This window comes from Condylostylus longicornis, unplaced genomic scaffold (assembly GCF_029603195.1).
Source record: "Condylostylus longicornis isolate FDR11 unplaced genomic scaffold, ASM2960319v2 ptg000008l, whole genome shotgun sequence".
NCBI lineage: Eukaryota > Metazoa > Arthropoda > Insecta > Diptera > Dolichopodidae > Condylostylus > Condylostylus longicornis.
Window position 1 is genome coordinate 109,283 of NW_026577977.1, and position 20,077 is coordinate 129,359.

Here is a 20,077-nt window from a genome sequence, read left to right on the forward strand (position 1 = left end):
TGGTAATAACACGGTGCTTGAGTAGAATTATTAATACAGAAGCAAAAACAGGAATTAAGAACGTCAATTTGATTATATTCAAAATATTGAACTAAAAACAAATTATTAAAGATAAAAAATTTTAAATCTTTTAATAAATTTCCAAATTTTTATAATATCATTTAATCATTTAAAAATACACATACTATATGTATAATCATTTAATATTAAATAAATTAATATTAATGTGTAAATTCATAACACCGAATAATCTAAAAAGATTTTCTCAATAATTTAAAATTAATGTGCATTGCATGAAAATATTTAAAAAATTTTTTTCTTTAAAATATGCTTTCAAAAATTTCTCAATCAGAAAATATGTTTTCTAAACAATATGTGTTATACAATAAAAAGAGAAGAAAATAAAAGAGAAAAGAGAAAGGAAAACAGAATCTAAAAAAAAAAAATATACACAAATATCTGCAAGTACTGATAGTTTAGGTTTTTCAATTCTAAAAGAACAAAATAATGTAAAATGCCGTTATGCTTCAATGAATTTATTATCCTGTTAATGCCTTTTTCTTTTGTAAATTTTTTTTTTTTTATATTTATAAATTTATGTATATGCTATATATTATTACTAAAAAAAAAGAAAAAACAAAATAGCAGAAAAAAAATATGAAATATTTTTTTCTCACTTTTCAACAAAGGACAACAATTTTCTGGTGTCTAGAATTTTATGAAAAGAAACAAAGTCCTGTAAAACTGAAGAAAAACAGAATTAGAAAAAAAAACCAAAATGTCTGTGCCATTTCGTTTGAATAGAATAAAAATATGTTATTGTTGGCATACACAGTCGTCAACATTTTATCTATATTGCTTCTATGATATTCATTAAAAAAAATTAAATTAATTAAATTTGTCTACACGCAACAACTGATTTCAAGTGATTACTTGAACAATTCATATAATTTCTTAGTGAAAGCCTTAGATAATTTGAGCAAAATTCATTAGCAATGTTTCCAAATGTTTAGCAATGTTTTCAAATTTGGAATTTTTGATATTGATTCGAAAAATTGATCATGGAAATGATTTGATATGAAAACAATACCTGCGGTACTGTGCATTAAATGGAAGAAGAAAATGAAAATAACAATTGTAGAAGAAGAAATATAGATAAATAGAATAGTAGATTTAATAGAGAAAATAAACTTGAAGATAGAATTGTGATTTAGTATAATTTTGTATAAAAACAAAATACCACAGAATACTAGAAAACATGATGAAAAATTTTTTAATATAAAGCAGCTGTTTTTCTTCTTTTTCCGAAAAAAACCTAAGAACTTAAGTAAAAATTGCTCTAAACCAATTAAATGTCAGTTAAAAAATGACGTACTTCTTTGTCGCATATTGTGAAAATGGACCACTTTATAAAATAAAAAGTAACAAAAATTCTGTAATAAAAAGTGTAGGCTGATTGTAATTTAAGCTCAAAATACAGTGTATTTAAACAACGAATTTTTAAATTTGAAATTTTTTGTTCAAAAACTCTAAAACCTCTGGGACCTTTGTTATCAGCAAACTAAAGTATGCTTTTGGGGCCAATCCCCCTGAACTTCTATGAACCTAAGACGAAAACCAGCTTTTCCCTTCTCTGTTGTACATTCCACCAGAAGGTCTTTCGATTCTATCTCAGCTCTCTCAGATACCCTCCAAGTCAACAATGCCTGCTCAGAAATGTTGGGTTGAATTTTTAATTCACTAATTAAAAAATGTATAGAGCCTCACGGTATACTCTTTTAAAACAAGCCATAAAACTATAGTTGGTTAAATTAATTTTTTTAGGGCCTTAACGTCATATAGAACTATTTTGCAGAAAAATTTTCGAAAAATGCTTAAAGGATTTTGGAGACATACAATTCAACGACTACACTTTATTAATTTCACCAAATCTATTTCAATTATTTTGTGCATGAAAAACAAGGTTAGGAAATTATGAAGTTGAGATGTCAGTTCCAGTGGCTAATCTTGTGCATTCGTAATAATGATCTGTCAGTTATAAAGATAAGCAACTTCAAGACTCTGTAGATATATTTCAATTGTCAAAATGAGTACCTCATCAATATGGACGAACAAATAGGCGGACATGTTTAACTCGACTTCGAATTCAGTTTGGATCAAAAATATTTGAACCGCATACCATGAAATAATGAATAATTTCGGATTTGATTCAAGTGTGGGTAAGTAAATTTTTATTTTCCATAGGTTTTTGAAAATTATAATGTTAAAATTGTTCAATTGAATTCAATCTCTCTCATTAAATTTTACAATATTAACCTTGTGCAACATAAAAATGATTTCAGAATTAACTTATTTTTCAAATAATTAATCTTCTTAAGAATATTTGTAATAAATTTACAATAATTGTATTAATTTACGTCTTTGTCAAACAATTTTCAAACCACCTATGAAAAATTAAAATTTCTTTGACTCTTCCAAGTTTGTTTGGGTGGGTTTTTGTTTTTTTAATTTTAATTAACTTTTATTTATATTATTGCATTTATGTAAAGCAAAAACCGTATGTGTGTGAACGTACATACATTCTATTTCCATATCTTAAAATTAAATTTTTAATCTTTCTAAAGCATAAATTAAAACTGAAAAAAAAGTTTTAAACCAAAATTTATCCTTTTTCCAAAATACGAAATTATTCTGCTATATAAATTAAAACAATGCTAAAAATTTTTTTTTATAATTTTTTCAAATAATATTTACATCCCATACAAGTATATATATGCAGTATATGTAATTTGTACCTATGATATGATGTTGATATGAACTTTAACACCCCTTATACCCTTACCCAACAACTTAACTCAAACAGCGTAAAAGATGACACCCAATTATAATAAATCACATTAGTAAACTTTTTTTTTTTGTTCCTACACCACTGATCCTTTTAATCTTTGGTGCACAAAAGAAAAAAAAAACAAGAAAAACAAACGAATTATAATATTTTTTTTTTTTGAAAACGAAATAATAAAATAGAATAAAAAAAAAAACAAATTAGACTCGTTTCAAAATCCCTAGCTTAGCATGAAATTTTAGCAAGAACAATAAACCAAGAACAAAAAAATTAAAAAAAACAACAACTACTACGTATTCTCACACACACTTTTACATTTGTACTTCAACCTCATAAAATCTAACATACCCATACTAATCCATTCCAGATCTAGTATACCTTCATATGTAATACATATTTTTATAATATTTAGTTATGTATATACAAATACATATATATATATACTAATATCTCTTTCCATATAAATACGTATAATTGGAGGATGAATACGTGAGCTTATATTATGATGTAAATATATATGTATATACCTATTTTTACTTAAATATTCATGAACCTTTGTTAAAGTTCGTTGAAGCGTTATTCTTTTTAGAATTTTTTCAACATAATTGAAAAAAAATCCTTGTTAGTTTCATTCTATTCGTCTGTTCGTCTGCCTATCTGTTAAGATCTCAAATTTTGTATACAAATATAAAATTAGTAAAATTTCAATTTTCGAAACCTTATATTATCGACAATGTAAACTTTTACAAATTTCTTAACGGAAAAAAGCTAACGGTAAACATCTTGTCAACGAAAAACTTAATTACTCATCTTAAATAAATACTTTACTTTTCTAAATAAATCTTCACCTAAAAGTATGCAATATTTTTTCATAAAATAATTTTCTATTTTAATGACAATAATTTGCAGATCGTTTTCTAAAAATCGTATTTGCAATTGTTCATGGGTAAAGTGCTACTATACAAACCATTTTTTGATATGAATTTATTTAAAAATAGTTGGAAATAACGAAAAATGAAAAAAAAAAAATATAATAAAAAGGATTATTTTTTAAAAGAATGAGGATTGGCATTTTTAACTTAATATACATAAACCTACATACTATGTGCTTCTTCTTATATGTAGATAAGATAAGTTCATAAAAATTTGTGGTCTTGAAAATCTAATGGATCCGTATAATGTACATATATGTTTAAATATATAATTTTTGTATAAAATCAAAATTTTAATAATTGATTCAGCTGAAGCGTTTAATAGCATCAATTGATTTGTCCACCTTGACTTCTGAGGGATCAAATTAGAACTTGTTTATTTTTATTTTATTTAAAATTATTTTCAGTTCTTGGAAAGAGATGTGTTTATAATCCATAATTTGTAGAATGTTTTAAAAATCTTATATGTACATAAAAATTTAAAGCTAAAAAATCACAGTTTTTGTGAAATGATTCCGCATTTTTATTTTAAGTACTTTTTCTACAAACTACAATTCCGTGAATATTATGGTTCTGGATTTTCTGTCTAATTTTTGGAATCTAAAACTTTTTGATGTGAATCTGTAAATCAACTAAAACACAGAAAATATATTTTGCTTTTTGCCATTTATTTACAAAACTTTGAACTGTTCACTTAACACTGGAATGCGTCGCAATATAAAGTAAATATTTTAAATAAAATGATGAAATCAATAGAAGATTCGTGTGGAAATAGCTGAAAAACCATACTTGTTTTGACGAGAATATAATATAAGGGGGTCATCCCTGCAGTCTTTACAATATAAAACTTTCATATAAAATACAATATTGGTTGCACTTATTCGTATTTAATAAAAATTCTGCCTTTTCAAATTGTTTTATTGAAAAGATAAATTTTGCTTTTTTTTTCCTCTGGAAATTTGCAACTATTTATTGAGTTCTTTTCCCGGAAACAAAAGATATTCAAAATTTTTTATTCATCTCAATTTATTTCACTTTTATTCAATTTAATTTTTATTAAAGTTTTTTTTTTATTTATTTAAAAAATAATTCAATTTTATATAAAAGAAGTTAATTTTAGTGTTGTCATTACCATAAAAATGTTTTAAATGAAAAAATTAAAAAACATTGAAAAGGAACATTTAGCAAAAAAAAAAATATTTCAAAAGTTAATTAAAATTTTGCATCAATTAAATTTATTTTATACACACAATACACACATTGTAAAATCTGACATGATTTATTTTTTTTTTAAAAATCAAATACAAAGTGATAATTTTTTAACTTGCGTATTGCGGTACATTTAATTTTAAATTTAATTTATTAATATTTAATTTTTCTTCAATTTTACACGTTCGCCATTTAATTTAGGTGATATATTGATAGTCATGCCTAGAAGAATTTCCGTTATAAAGGACTTATCATTTATACAATTTTGTCGGGTATATGCAAAATACGGTCCATCACTCCCCTTACAACTAAACTTGCGACTATTAAAATTTAAAAAAAATTTTTGAAAAAAATTTAAGACCTCAAACATAAATAACGTGAATATAGGTACATACATTTCTATTTGTAATTATAGGTACTATACAAAAAACTCTAATGGCCTATACTCTATATATTTGCCCATAACCCACAAAAGTTTCCCAATGGTTGGTATAAGTTATTGTTCTTCAATTAAATTATAGATTACCAAAATTTATTTTCTGAATGTAGTGAATATTTATTAGACACTAGATTATTTAAAAAATATATGTAGATATCAAATATTTCAGAATAAAATTCTTGATTTAGAATTAAAGGTTTACTCAAAACGACCAGTTTTACCACATTAATAATAAAAAGAATTGTTAAATCTTTGCAGGAAATTATTTAATTAGCATAGTCCTAAGGATGTCAAGGTTTACTGATGCATAATTAATTAAAATGTGGCTTTGTTACAGAACTCTTAACAATAGTTTTCTTAAATACTGTCCCGCCAACTACTATATCTGAATCACTTTCATTTTTTTTAATATTTTTGTATCATTAATCGCAAAATAAGAGTCATATAATGCATAACAAAGATTCATTCATTAAAAATGTTAAAATACATCAATTTTTCACAAAACACTTTAATATTTCTTAAATCATTCATATATTTTACAAAGTTTATTGAACATGTGCCACATGTTCTTTTAATTTTTACAATTTATCCTTTATACAGTAAATGTCAATATATTTATTAGAATGGGATGTGTTGAGCTTTTGGTTTCACGGAAAACAAAAAAGATTGTTTAATTGTCACTACATAAAGGTAATAAATAAATTACATATAAATTGGTTAAAATTTCATTATTAATAAATATCATAATTTTAAACCACACGTAGCATTCTCTTATAGTTCAATCTCTGTAAATACCCCGATGTCAGAGAATTATAATCGTTGAATTTTATATGTATACATATATACAATGTGGCTAAAACCGAATGTCAGCCATTTTTATTTAAATTTTTCCAAAGGCACCAAATATAAATGACAAAAATACCGCAGTGAACAACAGTCACAATCATATTTTCTCTTTGCACCATAATATTTAATGTAATGATAATTATGTACATAATAATGATATTATTGAGAAGGAAATTTGGATTTTTTTTCTTTTTTTTTTTTTGTAAATATCAACAGCTAATATATGTAGTTTTTCATAAAATGTCCTCAATGAAAATGTTGTCAAATCAGCATTGTAATAATTTTAATTTTCCCGCGTATATTTCACATTCGAATGAATGTCAGCTTACGAGAAATCAAACTAAAATTAGTAGGTGATATCTACAAAAATTTTTTAAAATATAAATAGAGCTTGAAATCTGAAAATTGAAATTCAATATATATATTAGACATTAAACATCAATAAATCTGCCCTTTCGAATTTAAATTTCATAATATTTTTCAATTAATAATTATTAGTAAGAACAACAAGAGTATGGTTTGTAATTAATAAGGAAGTGAGTAAGTGTATGACTATTTGATTTTATTTTATAATTCAAATAAGTAGAAAAATTATTTTTTTAACTCAGAAAATTGTCAATGATTATTATTAACAAATAGCGCGAATTCAGCCTTTAACTTTGTGGTGAACAATTTATGATTGTGCTTTAAATTATATTGCATATCTATTACTTATATGAACGTATAAATATGAAATTTAATCGGGAGAATTACGTAATGTCGTTACCTAAAATTTTTTTTTTGTAAAATTATTGTAAAAACGAAACTTATGATGAATTCTTATGAACCTTTTTTTTCCTTTCCCTTCTTTTTAATTTTAATTTTTTTTTTTTTTGAATATGAAAATTGAGCAATAAATTCAAATTTATAACTTCATATTGTGTTCTACTATATACTGTTATATACTATTATAATACTTTTCAAAGGATATGTTTATAATAAAATTATTTCATTAAATCGATTACATTATTAACAAAATAATACAATATACATACATAATATACATACATTTGTATATTATAAGTGTAAACACACAAAAAAAATAGAAACGAGTAAAATGACCACTTTATCATATAAAAAAAGCCTTTTTATTCCTTATTTTCATTTCATAAATTTAGTTCTGTTATTTTTGTTTTTCTTTTCTTTTTTTTTGTAAACTACATCATATAAATATGGTGAATAGGAAAATAGGTTTTCCGAAAAGTAAAAAATAAAAAAATGTAGTAGTAGCATATATTAAAATATTAAACCCTTTTCAACATGGCTGCCATAATATGGAAAAAATAACGTTATAGAAGTATACCTCTAAATGACCATAAAAATTATTTAGCATCTTACCATATCTATTTGAATATCATCACTTAAGTACACAATACTGGTATGTGTATATGTGTATAATAGTTAAACAATTTATACTCGTATTCATGTGTATAATATCATGTACATATACATGTAAATAGGAGTGTCCCTTAATAATAATGTTTATTTGCCAAGTTTTTGTATAATAATATACGTTATGTTAGCTTAAATGTGTATACAAAAATATTTTACGTAAGCAATTCATTTTAAATTTGTAATAAAAGAATTTTTTTTTTTTTTTTTAAATAGGATAAAAATATGTTAAAGATGTAAATTACATTAAATTGCACATGCAAGGGCAAATAATATATATTTTTTTTTAGCTTGTCCATATAAGTGTGTATGCTTGTGTACGTATATAAGTTTTTACAATTTGTATACAACTTACAGGGTTTTTTTTGAATATAAAGTTGCATTTATATTGGTAGGAAGAAATTTTTTGAGATCCTTTCAAATTATACTGAAATTTTTATACCAGACCCTTTTTATATGAGTTTGTAACAATCTGAGTGCTTGGTTAATTTCAAATTTCAAATTAATTTGAAATTGAACTTGATAAAATTTTAAATGAATTTTAAAACGAGTAAAATTTAGAAATTGAGCACAAATTAATGAATTTTTATTGTTATAGATTGGTGAGCTCACGTTCAACTCCTTGAGGCATATCTCCGGATATTTACTTCGAATCTGGATAGCACAAATGGGATATGAGAGAGTTTAAATAAGCTGTATCTGAATCTAATGGTCGGAGAGGAAATATTCTATTGCCCATATCTTTCTTTATAAATCAATAAATTTATAATCTAGAATCTATTTTAACAGATCTTTGAGTACAACGTAAATTATTTCGTATTTATTAAATCTGGTTTGATTTTATTATTTCATAAATTTCATGAATCAGTACATCGTAGTGACAAAAAATGGCATTAATCCGAGAAGTTTCGTGAGAAATGTTATTTAAATTTATAATATTATATTTATTGTCTTTAATACAGCTTCTATTAGGTTTGACCACAATATATAAGCTTAAATATTTGCTGATAATTATCATAAAATATCTATTCGAAAAATGGAGAATTCTGATTTGAAAATGAATAAAAAGTGAGATGAAAATGATTAATGATTTCATGATTTCTGCTGTCTTTAAATTTCGGTTTGGCTAAATTTCAATTAAATTTTTTAGAGGCGGGTACCATATTCTCTTTTCTCTTAATTAAAAAACGACAACAAATTTTGTTACGTAATATGCGAACTGCCTTTAATATTTGGTATAGCGCCATTCAAATTTTTTTTTTATCGATCACTGTAAATTTAAAAATCCGCATTTTATATGTGCATGTGTACGTTTAAGAAAAACATTTATTATAAAGCTCAAACGAGAAAAATTATTTTTTATTTTTTTTTTTTTCATTTTGTTATCAGAAAGTTTTTACATGGAATTCACATTAGGATTTTAGTAATAAATTTTCTTAATTTTTTTTTTTTCTGTTTTATTTTCCCCCTTTTTTTATTTTTTTTTAAATATGCTTTAAATTATTTAAGTATCCTTAATAGACACTAAAAAGCACAGCAGCATAATCGTAAAAGAAATATCCAACACCTTTAGTAAAATGCAAATTAAAAACGGATTTTTTTTTTATGCCTTTCTTTTGTTGTTGTTGTTGTTGCAAGATTCTTTTTTGTGTATAAAGAAAAATCACTCTTTTTTTTTTTTTGAAATATCCTTAAATATCCTTGACTAATGTATAAAAAGGCATAATATAATTTTATGTCTATAAAATATATGTATACAGAAAAAAAAATCTGATGTGGTCAGCACATAACCGACCGCAATGTGTATTGTTTAGTTAAGTGAAAGTGTTACAGAATATTATAGAAATGTCTGTTAAATACTTCTTTCCAATTTTTAGGACATTAGTAAGCTTATAGTTAACATACTTAGAAAAATATAAATTTGGCTCTTAGTAGAGTTTCGCTTTGTGCTACCCGAACTCCCTGAAAGGCTCACCAGTTAGTTTCGGTAACAACCAGAACTCAAATATCAAATATCAAGAAACTCCATCAATTCGTTCCGTAGATATGATGAAAAATGTAAAATCGGCCCGCAGATCAGTTTTCGAGCCCTGATCTTTCCAAAAAATTTACATGTTCATTGTTTTAATACAAGGAATTTATATATTAAATTTCAATGAAATCGGTTGATTATTTCTCTTTATATACACAAAAATGTATATTTGGCCCGTAGTAAACGTCCAGTTGCTGATGCCTGATTTCTTCCAAAAGTTAGGAGGTTTCATCGCTGGAAGAGCAAAACTTATATATGAAATTTCAAGTAAATCGGTTGAATATGTTCTTCAATATGCTCAAAAATGTAAAACAGGCCCGCTAAAAAGTGCAGTTCCCGAGGCCTGATATATACCAAAAGTTGATCGATCCGTGCCATGGTGGAAATAAACTTACATATAAAATTTCATCAAAATCGGTTCAGCCGAACTTGAGATACACGCGTGCACACACAGACCGACAGACCGACAGACCGACAGACCGACAGGTTGCTAAAAATAGTTTATTTACACTTCCCTACTATGGAGAAGTACGTTCCCACCGAAAACTCGATATGCAAAATTTGTTGCCATCACATAACCTACCTATTGTTTACACAATACGGTCGGTAAAAAAATAAATAAAATCATTTTGTAAATATATAGAAAAAGGTTTCGATTAAAAAAGGTGCGTTGTTGCTGTTGTTTTGTTTTTTTAATTCCTCATGCTTAAATATGTGAAATACAAGTATTTTTTTATGTAAATTTTAATTTACCTGTTCTACCCAGACATTTGTAGTCATAATTTGATTTTTTAAATTCTGAAAATGGAAAAGAAAAGAAAAAGAAAATTTTTTTTTTATAAAATTTATGTACTTATTAAAAAAGAAAAAATTATTTTTTTTTTTACATTATAAAAATAAAATAATAAATTTTATTTAAAATTAAAATAAATTAAAAAAAAAGATATAATATGAAAATTGTATTGGTCAAACATGAAATTTGTAAAAGGCAGGGTTAGGTGTGGCACATGTAAGTAAGGGTTAAATGTGGACACCATTTTATAGTGATCCCAACTGTTTCCCTAATTTTTCACGGACATTCTTTTGCCAACTAAATCATTAACAATTTGTTAACATTCGATTATTTTAGCTGGAAAATTTTTTGTTAGGAAAATTCCAAATTACATAAATTATTCACATAATATAAATGAAACACTTATAATAATATTCTCTTTTGAAAATGCAATAAATTAGTAATATTAAAAATTTTTTTAGAAAAATCTTTAATAACATCAGACACTTACTTTAAAATATTAAAATATAATTGATATAAATTTTTGCATAAAGTATATAGGACTCAGTGCCAGATCTACAATACATGCAAATTAAGTAAATACAAAGAATGAAGTAAAACATTGGCATAATTATTATGTGCAATAGGCAATGTTTATTGCATACTGTTCATTGCTTTGAAAAACTTTTACAAAACCGCGTAGAGTATAGAACGAGAACAGACAGGCCTTGATGGGACAGCATACTCAAAAAGCAACAATAATAGTGAAAGAAATAATATCCAAACCGATAATGTATTTAATTTTAAAATTAATAATATTTTTCAAGCAGCTTTTATTTCATAGATTTCCGAATGAATTTATCGAATTTTAAAGGTGTTCACGTAAAACAAAGACTCGTTTCATAATATTATTATTGATTCAAATTCGGAAATATTTTATTTTCTGATATAAACAATAATAATTTAGAAATGAAAGTGGCTATGTTTCAAAAAATGTAAAATGAAAAATTGCATTAACACACTCAATATTAAAAAATTGTCTATAAATAATGAATACATATACAATTTTACTTCAAAATATAAATTTAATTTAGATATTCAGCTTATTATTTAATAAGCTTATATTGAATTTATTATGTATTGTACATGTAAAAAGGATGTAATAATATTTTTTAAGGTTTCATAGAGAAGAAAAAAAAAGTTATTGAAATTTTTTCTAAATACAATTTTTGCATTCAAAATTTCTTATATATGTACATATATATACATACAATATTAAATTATACACATATAAATTTTATTATTTCGTTTAAAGTGCAATATGGATATTGTACTATTATTTGTTATTTCTTTAAAATATATACGTGAAGTTGTGAAATATAGAGTATTGAGTTCATACATGAAATATGTGAATGTTGATTAAGTTTCATTTTTTGTGCAATTTTTTTTCCATTTTTATCATAATGTATTATTATTATATGATCTTAGAATTGTATTCTCCAAAAAAAAAAAAAAGAGGACAAAAGGAAAAAATTTAATTTTTAATATTCATCGTTGAATTTTATAGTATACTCATATGCTACACACACATATACGATTTCCTTGAGGGTTATTTTCGGTTCAAAAGAAAATTTAACAAGAAGTGAACAATTTTTTTTTTTTTTTGGCTTGATTTTTCTCTATTTTCTCCTATGAATCTGACAATATTTTTATAAAAAAGATGATATCCTTTTTATATACTAGCATAGTATGGATTCAAATTTGAAGACAGACGAAAATAAGAAAATAATGCTAACACTGCAATTTTTTTTTTTTATTTTTAAATTTTTTTTTTTGTCTTGGAAACATTTTTATCAAAGAAAAAAAAAAATTATTAAAAATTCAGGATATTTTGCATGCAGATGAATACAATTTTCAAGCCTTTAGGCGTGTATATGGGTTTTTTTCTTTCGCTTTTGTATGTGCAGTTCAGTTATAGTTCATTGAATCTATTAAAATTATAAAGGCATACATGCACTTTTTTTTTGTATAAAATTTTATACATGTATAAGTATGTAGTAAGAGGTTTAGTATATAAAATGAAGCGACACAATCTTTAGTTCCTTTGTGCATCATGTATTTTAAATGAAGACATTTTTAAAATTGGTTTTTTTTTTTTTGTGGTTTCAAGAAAATCATTATGAAAATGTTTTATTGGCATTTTATTAACATATTAAACGATAAAGTTTAGTACTATTCATACATTTTTTTTTTTTTCGTAGCGGTAGAATAGAAAAAAGCTGATTTGATTATATTTAATGTGACACAAATTTGAATTTTAATTTTAAAATTTATTTTTTCCTTATTTTGTGTTCGTTTAAATTTTTATTACGGATATCTTGTTATACTAAATAAAAAATAAAAATTTAAATAGGATAAATTGTATTGGAAATTGTTTAAAGTATCTAGATTTTTTCAAAATTTTAATATTTTCTTTAAAACTTTTCTTTGATTTCTCTTATTTCTTTCAAATTTTGAAAATTAATTTTTTATCATTCTTTTAATGTAAAAGTAGCCTAATTGGAACTCAAATGTTCAGGTTTTTATACAAATTCATGTGAACATTATAATTTTGGAAAATCTTATTATTTTAAATACAATTTTACTATTTTAGATCTAGATTTTATATTTTTGGCAGTCCCTACTAATTTCTTACAATTTTCTATCATATTTTCATTAAAAAACAATTACCACCATAAAAATGTGGCAGATGGAAGATATAAGTTGCACAAAATTATCTTTAATTTCTTGAAAATTTTACTTTTTGATTGCATATGGTATGCCTACTATAAACAAATAAAATTAATTACTTGCCCCTGAATGTATGCAATTTTTTTAGAAGAAAAGTAAAGAAAATTATTTGATAAAATTTTTAATAGCCTAGGCAATTATTTTAATTGTTTAATTCGATATTATTAATTGTTAAAAAAAAAAACTGATTTGTTTGATTTTCTGAAATTTTACTGTTTGTTTGTTTAAATCCTCATAGACTCATAAATAAAAAGCATATTATTTATTTTGAATTTATGCATACTCTTGAGTGAAAAGTCAATATTATTTAACTAATTGATATTAATATTATTAATTTCTATTCTTTAAAAAAAAAAATATAATTTTTTTGATTTGGAAAAATTTTAAATTATTGGGTGTTATTCTATTCAGTGTTAAATTTTCGGAAATTTAATTATTATAAAAATAGTGATATGGTTGAGTGTTTACATAACTTTTAAAATTTTTCTATAAATTCATTTTAAAATGTGAACAAACAATGATAATGCAATTTATTGGAATATTTTATGGTATTCTATCGAGAATTTGGTTTATTTTTTATTGTTTTGAATAATTAAATTTTCCGAAATGATAATGAAATTAAAAAACCGTTCTAAGATGATTCATTAAATCGTAAAAGAAAATTTATTATTTTTAAACGCTTAATCAAAACTGCGAAAGTAGTTTTTTTTCCACAATTCTTAATTAAATTAATTTAATTACTTATTGATAACAAAATAAAGAGTTCTTAATAAATACGAATCTAAATCTAATGGAGGTTTCTTTTTTTTGACAAATTTTTTAATAAATTAAAATTATTGACATTCTAATAAATTTTACATAGAAATTGTATAGAAATTTCTTTGTATAAAAATTGGTATAGAAAATTATATAAGTGTTCAAAAATTCATTAGAATTTATTTTCATTTTGATTTAAAGAATGGAATTGTTTCTAGTGATATAAGAATTTTCTAGAGTTCCATGCCTTTGTGGTCATAATTCAGAAATGTTTTCAATCGAATTCAGGGCTAAGTATACACTACACTTGTGCAAGTTTTAAAAGTTATTTTAGGCAAATGATTTTATTAATTCTGTTCTTGTGTTTTATTTAACCTAAAATTGTTTAACTTTTAACCCGAAAGTTATTGATACTAATGTTAGTATAATTAAAGTGTACCTATAATACTTCGAAAATTTATTTGGCAATAATGAGTGTGTACATTTAAAATATTTTAATATGAAAATATTCTTGTTCTTTGATTTTTACATCATAACTTTAGTTAACAAAGAATAATGTCCCATCATACAACGCGGTCACATAGAATATTCCTTGTTATACATTAAAAATTTTAAATAAGTAAAAAATCGATTCCAGTGCATGCGAAGAGAAGTTTTTTTTTTCTTGTTTTCTTCATTCATTATGAAAATTTCAAAAACAAACCAAAACAAAAAAAAAAATATATTTTTCTTACTTATAAATTAAAAAACAAATTTTTTTTTTTAGGCTTCATAAAATTTTACGTAAACAAAACCAACAACGGTATTAAAAAATTCTTATATTTTGTGTTTTTTTTCTCTTTACTTTCTAACAACGAAAATATGAATGAAACAACAATAGAAAGAGAATGAAACAAATAACATCCTTATATATACGACGAATAAGCGAATGAAAAGAAAGAGAGAAAAAAGAAAATGAAGAGAACAAGGAAAAGGCAGAAAGAAAAAAGGTTTTGATCATTAATTTTTTTTAATAGAAAACAATTTACGATAGGATCTTGACAAATTTAATTTTATAAAGTCCTCAGGATGTTGGACTTATTTTTTATTTTATTTTTGTTTTTTTTTTTTTGTTTTTTGATTTTATATAAAACTTTCTTTCGAAGGGTCCTTTAGTTTGTTTTACTTTTGTTTTTTGATTTTCTTTATCGCTATTCAATTAAAAAACAACGAAAAAAACAAAACAAAAAAAAAATATGAAACCAAAAAATTGCGAACACAAATTTGTAAAAAATACCTACAGGTTTTGCTTTTTAGAAATACTAAAAACTCTAACACTGCGGTGGAAAATATGAAGTGGTTCAGCAAAAATGAGCAAAAACAAAAAAAAAACACCAAAAAAAAAAATATTATTTTCCATTTGAAAATTTCATAAGCTTCTTCTTAATGGTATACACACAAAAAAAAAAAATTAAAGGTTATTTGGCTAAATGAACTAACTGATGAAGAAAGAATACATTTCATTAATAATTCATAGCACCCGGTTGTTATAACTATAACAATTAATTGTGCGGTGTGAAAAAAGAAGGACCTTTCAAACCAATTTTATATTTATTCATAAAATTAACATGAAATTAGAAAAATGAAATTGAGAAAAGTCATGAAACTTGATATTCGAATATTATTTTAAATATATGAACAGGTTTAGAAATATTTCAAACTCAATTCTATGAAAATTAATATAAGAGAAGAGTTGGGTTTTATTACACTGTAAACTATTTAATTTTAAAGAAATTTTTATAGAACTGCTTGGAAAAATATTTTTTAGTAAAATTTTGAAATTGAAGGTTTTTAAATTTTCATCTTGTTTTTCCTGAAGTGTTTATGTTTAACCGGCGTCAGGTAAATATTTGAATTTTCTTATCATGGTATCAAAGGAATTCCTTTCGGGCATTTTAGACTTAGTCCTGCATTTTAAAATTAAATGGTTGGTCACAAGTTAGTCGGCGAAAATGATAGCATTTCTACTCTCTATATTTTAAATTTCTTAACAAAATCCAAATCTAATTAAATATTATAGTGTAATCATTTTATTGAAATAAGCTCCCTCTTTTAGAATATTAAAACTTTTATCAATGTTCTCAATGGAAAAATTCTTGATTTGCGGTCATTTTGTTGGCTGTGTTATGTAAAATCACCTTAATAAAAGTTTATGATCTACAATAATTATTTATGTTCCTCGTACCCGAATTCTTATTTGTTTTTGTTTTTTTTTTTGTTCGTTCCTCTCTCTTGTCCAGATCTTAATATTGTTTTTTCTTCCCATTATATTTTTTTTAAGTATGGTATTTTGTTTGGTCAGGATTTTAAAATATTTTTCTTTGTACCTTATTTATAATCTTTTTAAAAGCATCTGTTTAGTTTTTTTTTTTCTTGTTTTTTATTTAAAATTATTTTTGAAGAAATAAAAATATATTAATTTTAATTAAAAAACAAAAAAGAAAAAGTTCATGAACGATGAAAAAAAGAAAAAGGAAACAACAAAGAATAAAAAACAAAAAAAAAAAAAGTAAAAAAAAAATGAAAAAAAAAACCTAAAAGTATATCTAAATTAATGAAAATGCTATTTAATATTTAATACTTACAACATCAATTAACTGCGATAGCCTTAAGCCCATTTTGACCGTCAGGCGATCTGAATTATTACCGACAGGCCTAATTAAACGATTGTAATTGCTTAGAAGGTCGTCGTATAAACGTTTTGCATCAGGGTTGGCCAGGCCGGTGGTAAATAGTGACGCTATGAACACAGCTGCAAATAGCACGCTCCCCATCTTAGGCCAGGTCCACCCCTTTAATGAAAAATAAAAAAAAATTTTTTAACATTTCAAATTAAATATATTTTTTTAAAAAAATTCTAATTTTAATTAAAAATATTTTTTATATTAAGTGTAGTGATTTGATAAGCAAAGTAAACATATTAGAACAGTTAATATATTATATAGAACGTAGCAAATACGTTATATATATAGAACAGTTTTTCATAATTTTTAATTTGAATATTAATCGAAAGTCTAATGTTCAAAATAATCTATATTCAAAATAGGCTTCATATTGAAATTTCCATTTCGTATTATGAGAATGCTTAACATTAATCTAAAATAAGTGAAATGACAGTATAAAAGACTGGTACTGAAAAGCCAATTTATTTCTAGTTGTCACCAAATATAAAATTTTACGATTCAAAAAAAATTTAATTACAAATATAGTGAGAATTTAAATAAGAATTCTGATTTAAGCAACCTTCAGTATTAATTAAGAATGTTAATATGATTATGACCATTCCACAATTAAATTTCAATAAATTTTCTGTATTCCGTGCGGAATAGGAATTTTTTGCGTATCTATATTTCAGTTATAACAAATATGTACTCGTATTTAGAAATTTTAAGGAAATAAAAACTATTAAAGTTTATATTAATCGCTATAATGAGATTAAATTGTATTTGCAAATAATTTTTCTTTTGGTAATATTCATACGAAAATAGTCATTAATGGTGTAACTATGAGAAATAGGGGGAACACACCGAAAAAAAAATTAATAACACAAATTTTCGAGAAATTTCGAGTTTTGAAAAAAAATTAAAAAAAAAAATTCTGACTTTGACGAGCTTTATATCAAAAACTATGGCTCAAATCAAGAGCCAAAGACCGAAAATTAGCATCAGTCAATCTCCTTTGAAACCAGTTTCCGATTGTTACTTTATGTTTCGGAATGGTTCGATAGTTATATTCATTTTTTTATACGCACGAACAACTCGAAAACGATTATATCTGCACCCCCCCCCCCATATAATTTTTTGCTAGAAATTGGTTATAGAAACATCTCGGCAATTATTTACCGCTATATCCGAAACACCCTTTATAAAACAAGCCAAATTGGATAATGTAAAATATTTCTTAGAAATTTTAATTTTTATTTACAAATATTCTAAAAAAATTTAAAATTGCTATAGTTTGACTCAACATTACCTATATATGTATATAACAGTTTATATAGATTGAAAAAAGAAATTTTGAACCTAAATATTTTCCTTTAATGAAGGCAATAAAAATGAATTTCCATTATCATTTCCATTGTGTTATCAAGTCAAGTGCGTTTACTTTTCAATTCCAAAAAAAAAAAAATTGTTATTTTCTCTCCAACTCCCACCATTATTTTTTTGATCCTTTTCTGCTTTTGTTTTTTTGTTCAAACAAAACTATTCTCATTTATTTAAATATTTTTTTTCCTTATTATATTAGAATATAAGTAGGTAGCTTTTTTCTAAAGATTTTAAAGGCTTTTCACAAAAAACAAAAAAAAAGAAAGAGAATTAGTTCTTTTCTCTTTTCGTTTTTTTCTCATTTTTTTTTTTGAAATCAAATTAGCTATTTAAAGGAAAATAAACTCAGTCGATTTTTTTTTTTTTCATTTTACTTACGAGAGAGTCATAATATAAAAGCGTTTTTTGTCTCTTGTTTTTATAAAAAAAATGTGTAGATGTATGTATGAACGTAGTAGAAAAACAAAGTTGAAGAATTCTGCTCTGAGTTCACTTAGATTCCTGCTTTATACAATTGAAAGGAGAATTCATTATTCTTCAAAATTTTTTCCTTATAACGAAAACATAAAAAAAATTTTTTCAATTCATATAATAAGTAGATATATGTATATAAATATGTGTATATTTTATATGACACTTTTTATTATGTTAAAATAATGAATAACGAAGAAAAGAAATCAATATAACTTCGACTAGAGGACGGTATTCGAACGGAAATTTTCAAATCTAGAAAGAGAAAAATTTATTCTTATAGCAAAAAAAAAAATTTTAGTTGAATTACAACAAATTTTGGTTAAACCTTATCTAAATAGCACTTTTCTCTAAAAAATGTTAAAAGAACAAGAGAAGTTTGTTTAAAAATATTCATGCTTCTGCCTCTAACAATATAAAAGTTAAGGCATGTGGGCAGACAGAAGAACATAGTGAGAAAAACACAGAAGAACGCAGTCACATTTTCTTCTATGTTTTACTGGAAAGGTGCTATACACATATGTAAAGAATTTTGTTTAGTATTTCTCTGAAAAAAAAAAAATTGAGAAAAAAATTAGTGCAGCTTTGTTCGTCCAGTTCGAGTACGTATCAGTTTACATAACTTGACCCTTTAAGACAGAAAGGAGAAATTTGATATGAAAATAGATCTTTACTCTCCCGATAGATCTAAAATCAGTTCAATGAAAAAAAACTTTTTCCATTACTTCGAAGTTATCGCCAAGTTATGAGTAAAATTTCATTTTAACTCATTTACTTAACCGTCGAATTTATTTGTTAATGCTGCTTTGAATTCATGTTTTTTTTGCTCATCCTGATTAAAATCGATTTATAGGCTAGATAAGGTTAGGTTCACGCGACTATCGTAATGTAAGAATAAGAAAAATTACCCAAGGAATCTCCGATCACCTTCTTCGCAAAAAAGATTGGTCTCCGTCTCGTCTTCCTCATCGTAACAGCAGCTCCTACAGAAATCGTTCACAGGGCGACCCATCCTTCTGGCATCGAAGTATGTCAATGAAAGCAAAATATGAATAATGTAATAGAATGTTTTTAAAAGCAGTATTTTAACTTGTTCAAGGGAAAGGTGCTACCTTGAAAACCAACTAGTTGTTTTGATCCTAACTTTATTTATTTTAAAATTTATTGTGTTTTGTGGAAATTTGTGCGAATAATTCAGTCACATTTATTTTTTCATAATTTTGAATTTTAATGACGATTGCAACTCATTCGAAATTCATTGTTTTTTTTTATAATTTCATTTTAAATACTTTTGTATTAAGTATAGAGAATATATGAAGTTCATTAAAATTATATTGATTTTATGTTTGCTTTTACATTTAATATCCCCCTCCTCACCCTATCCTGGGATCAGTGAATTAGAATTTTTCGAAAAATGAATATTTTGTAAAGAAATACCAATGTTATGTCATTATAGTTTTCTTAAATAA

The 20,077-nt window shown here is 24.4% G+C and overlaps 1 protein-coding gene across 1 annotated transcript in view; it reads right to left on the reverse strand.

Annotated features, from left to right (window-relative positions):
- Positions 1-20,077, reverse strand: part of LOC129618498 (acetylcholine receptor subunit alpha-like 1) — a 183,759-nt gene that overhangs the window by 33,869 nt on the left and 129,813 nt on the right. Inside the window, exons 3-4 of the mRNA XM_055533295.1 lie at positions 16,677-16,883; positions 10,488-10,532 (exon numbers count right to left, since the gene is read on the reverse strand). Of these exons, the coding sequence (XP_055389270.1) occupies positions 10,488-10,532; positions 16,677-16,865 (234 nt within the window). The 5' untranslated portion in view covers positions 16,866-16,883. The remainder of the gene's footprint in view (positions 1-10,487; positions 10,533-16,676; positions 16,884-20,077) is intronic.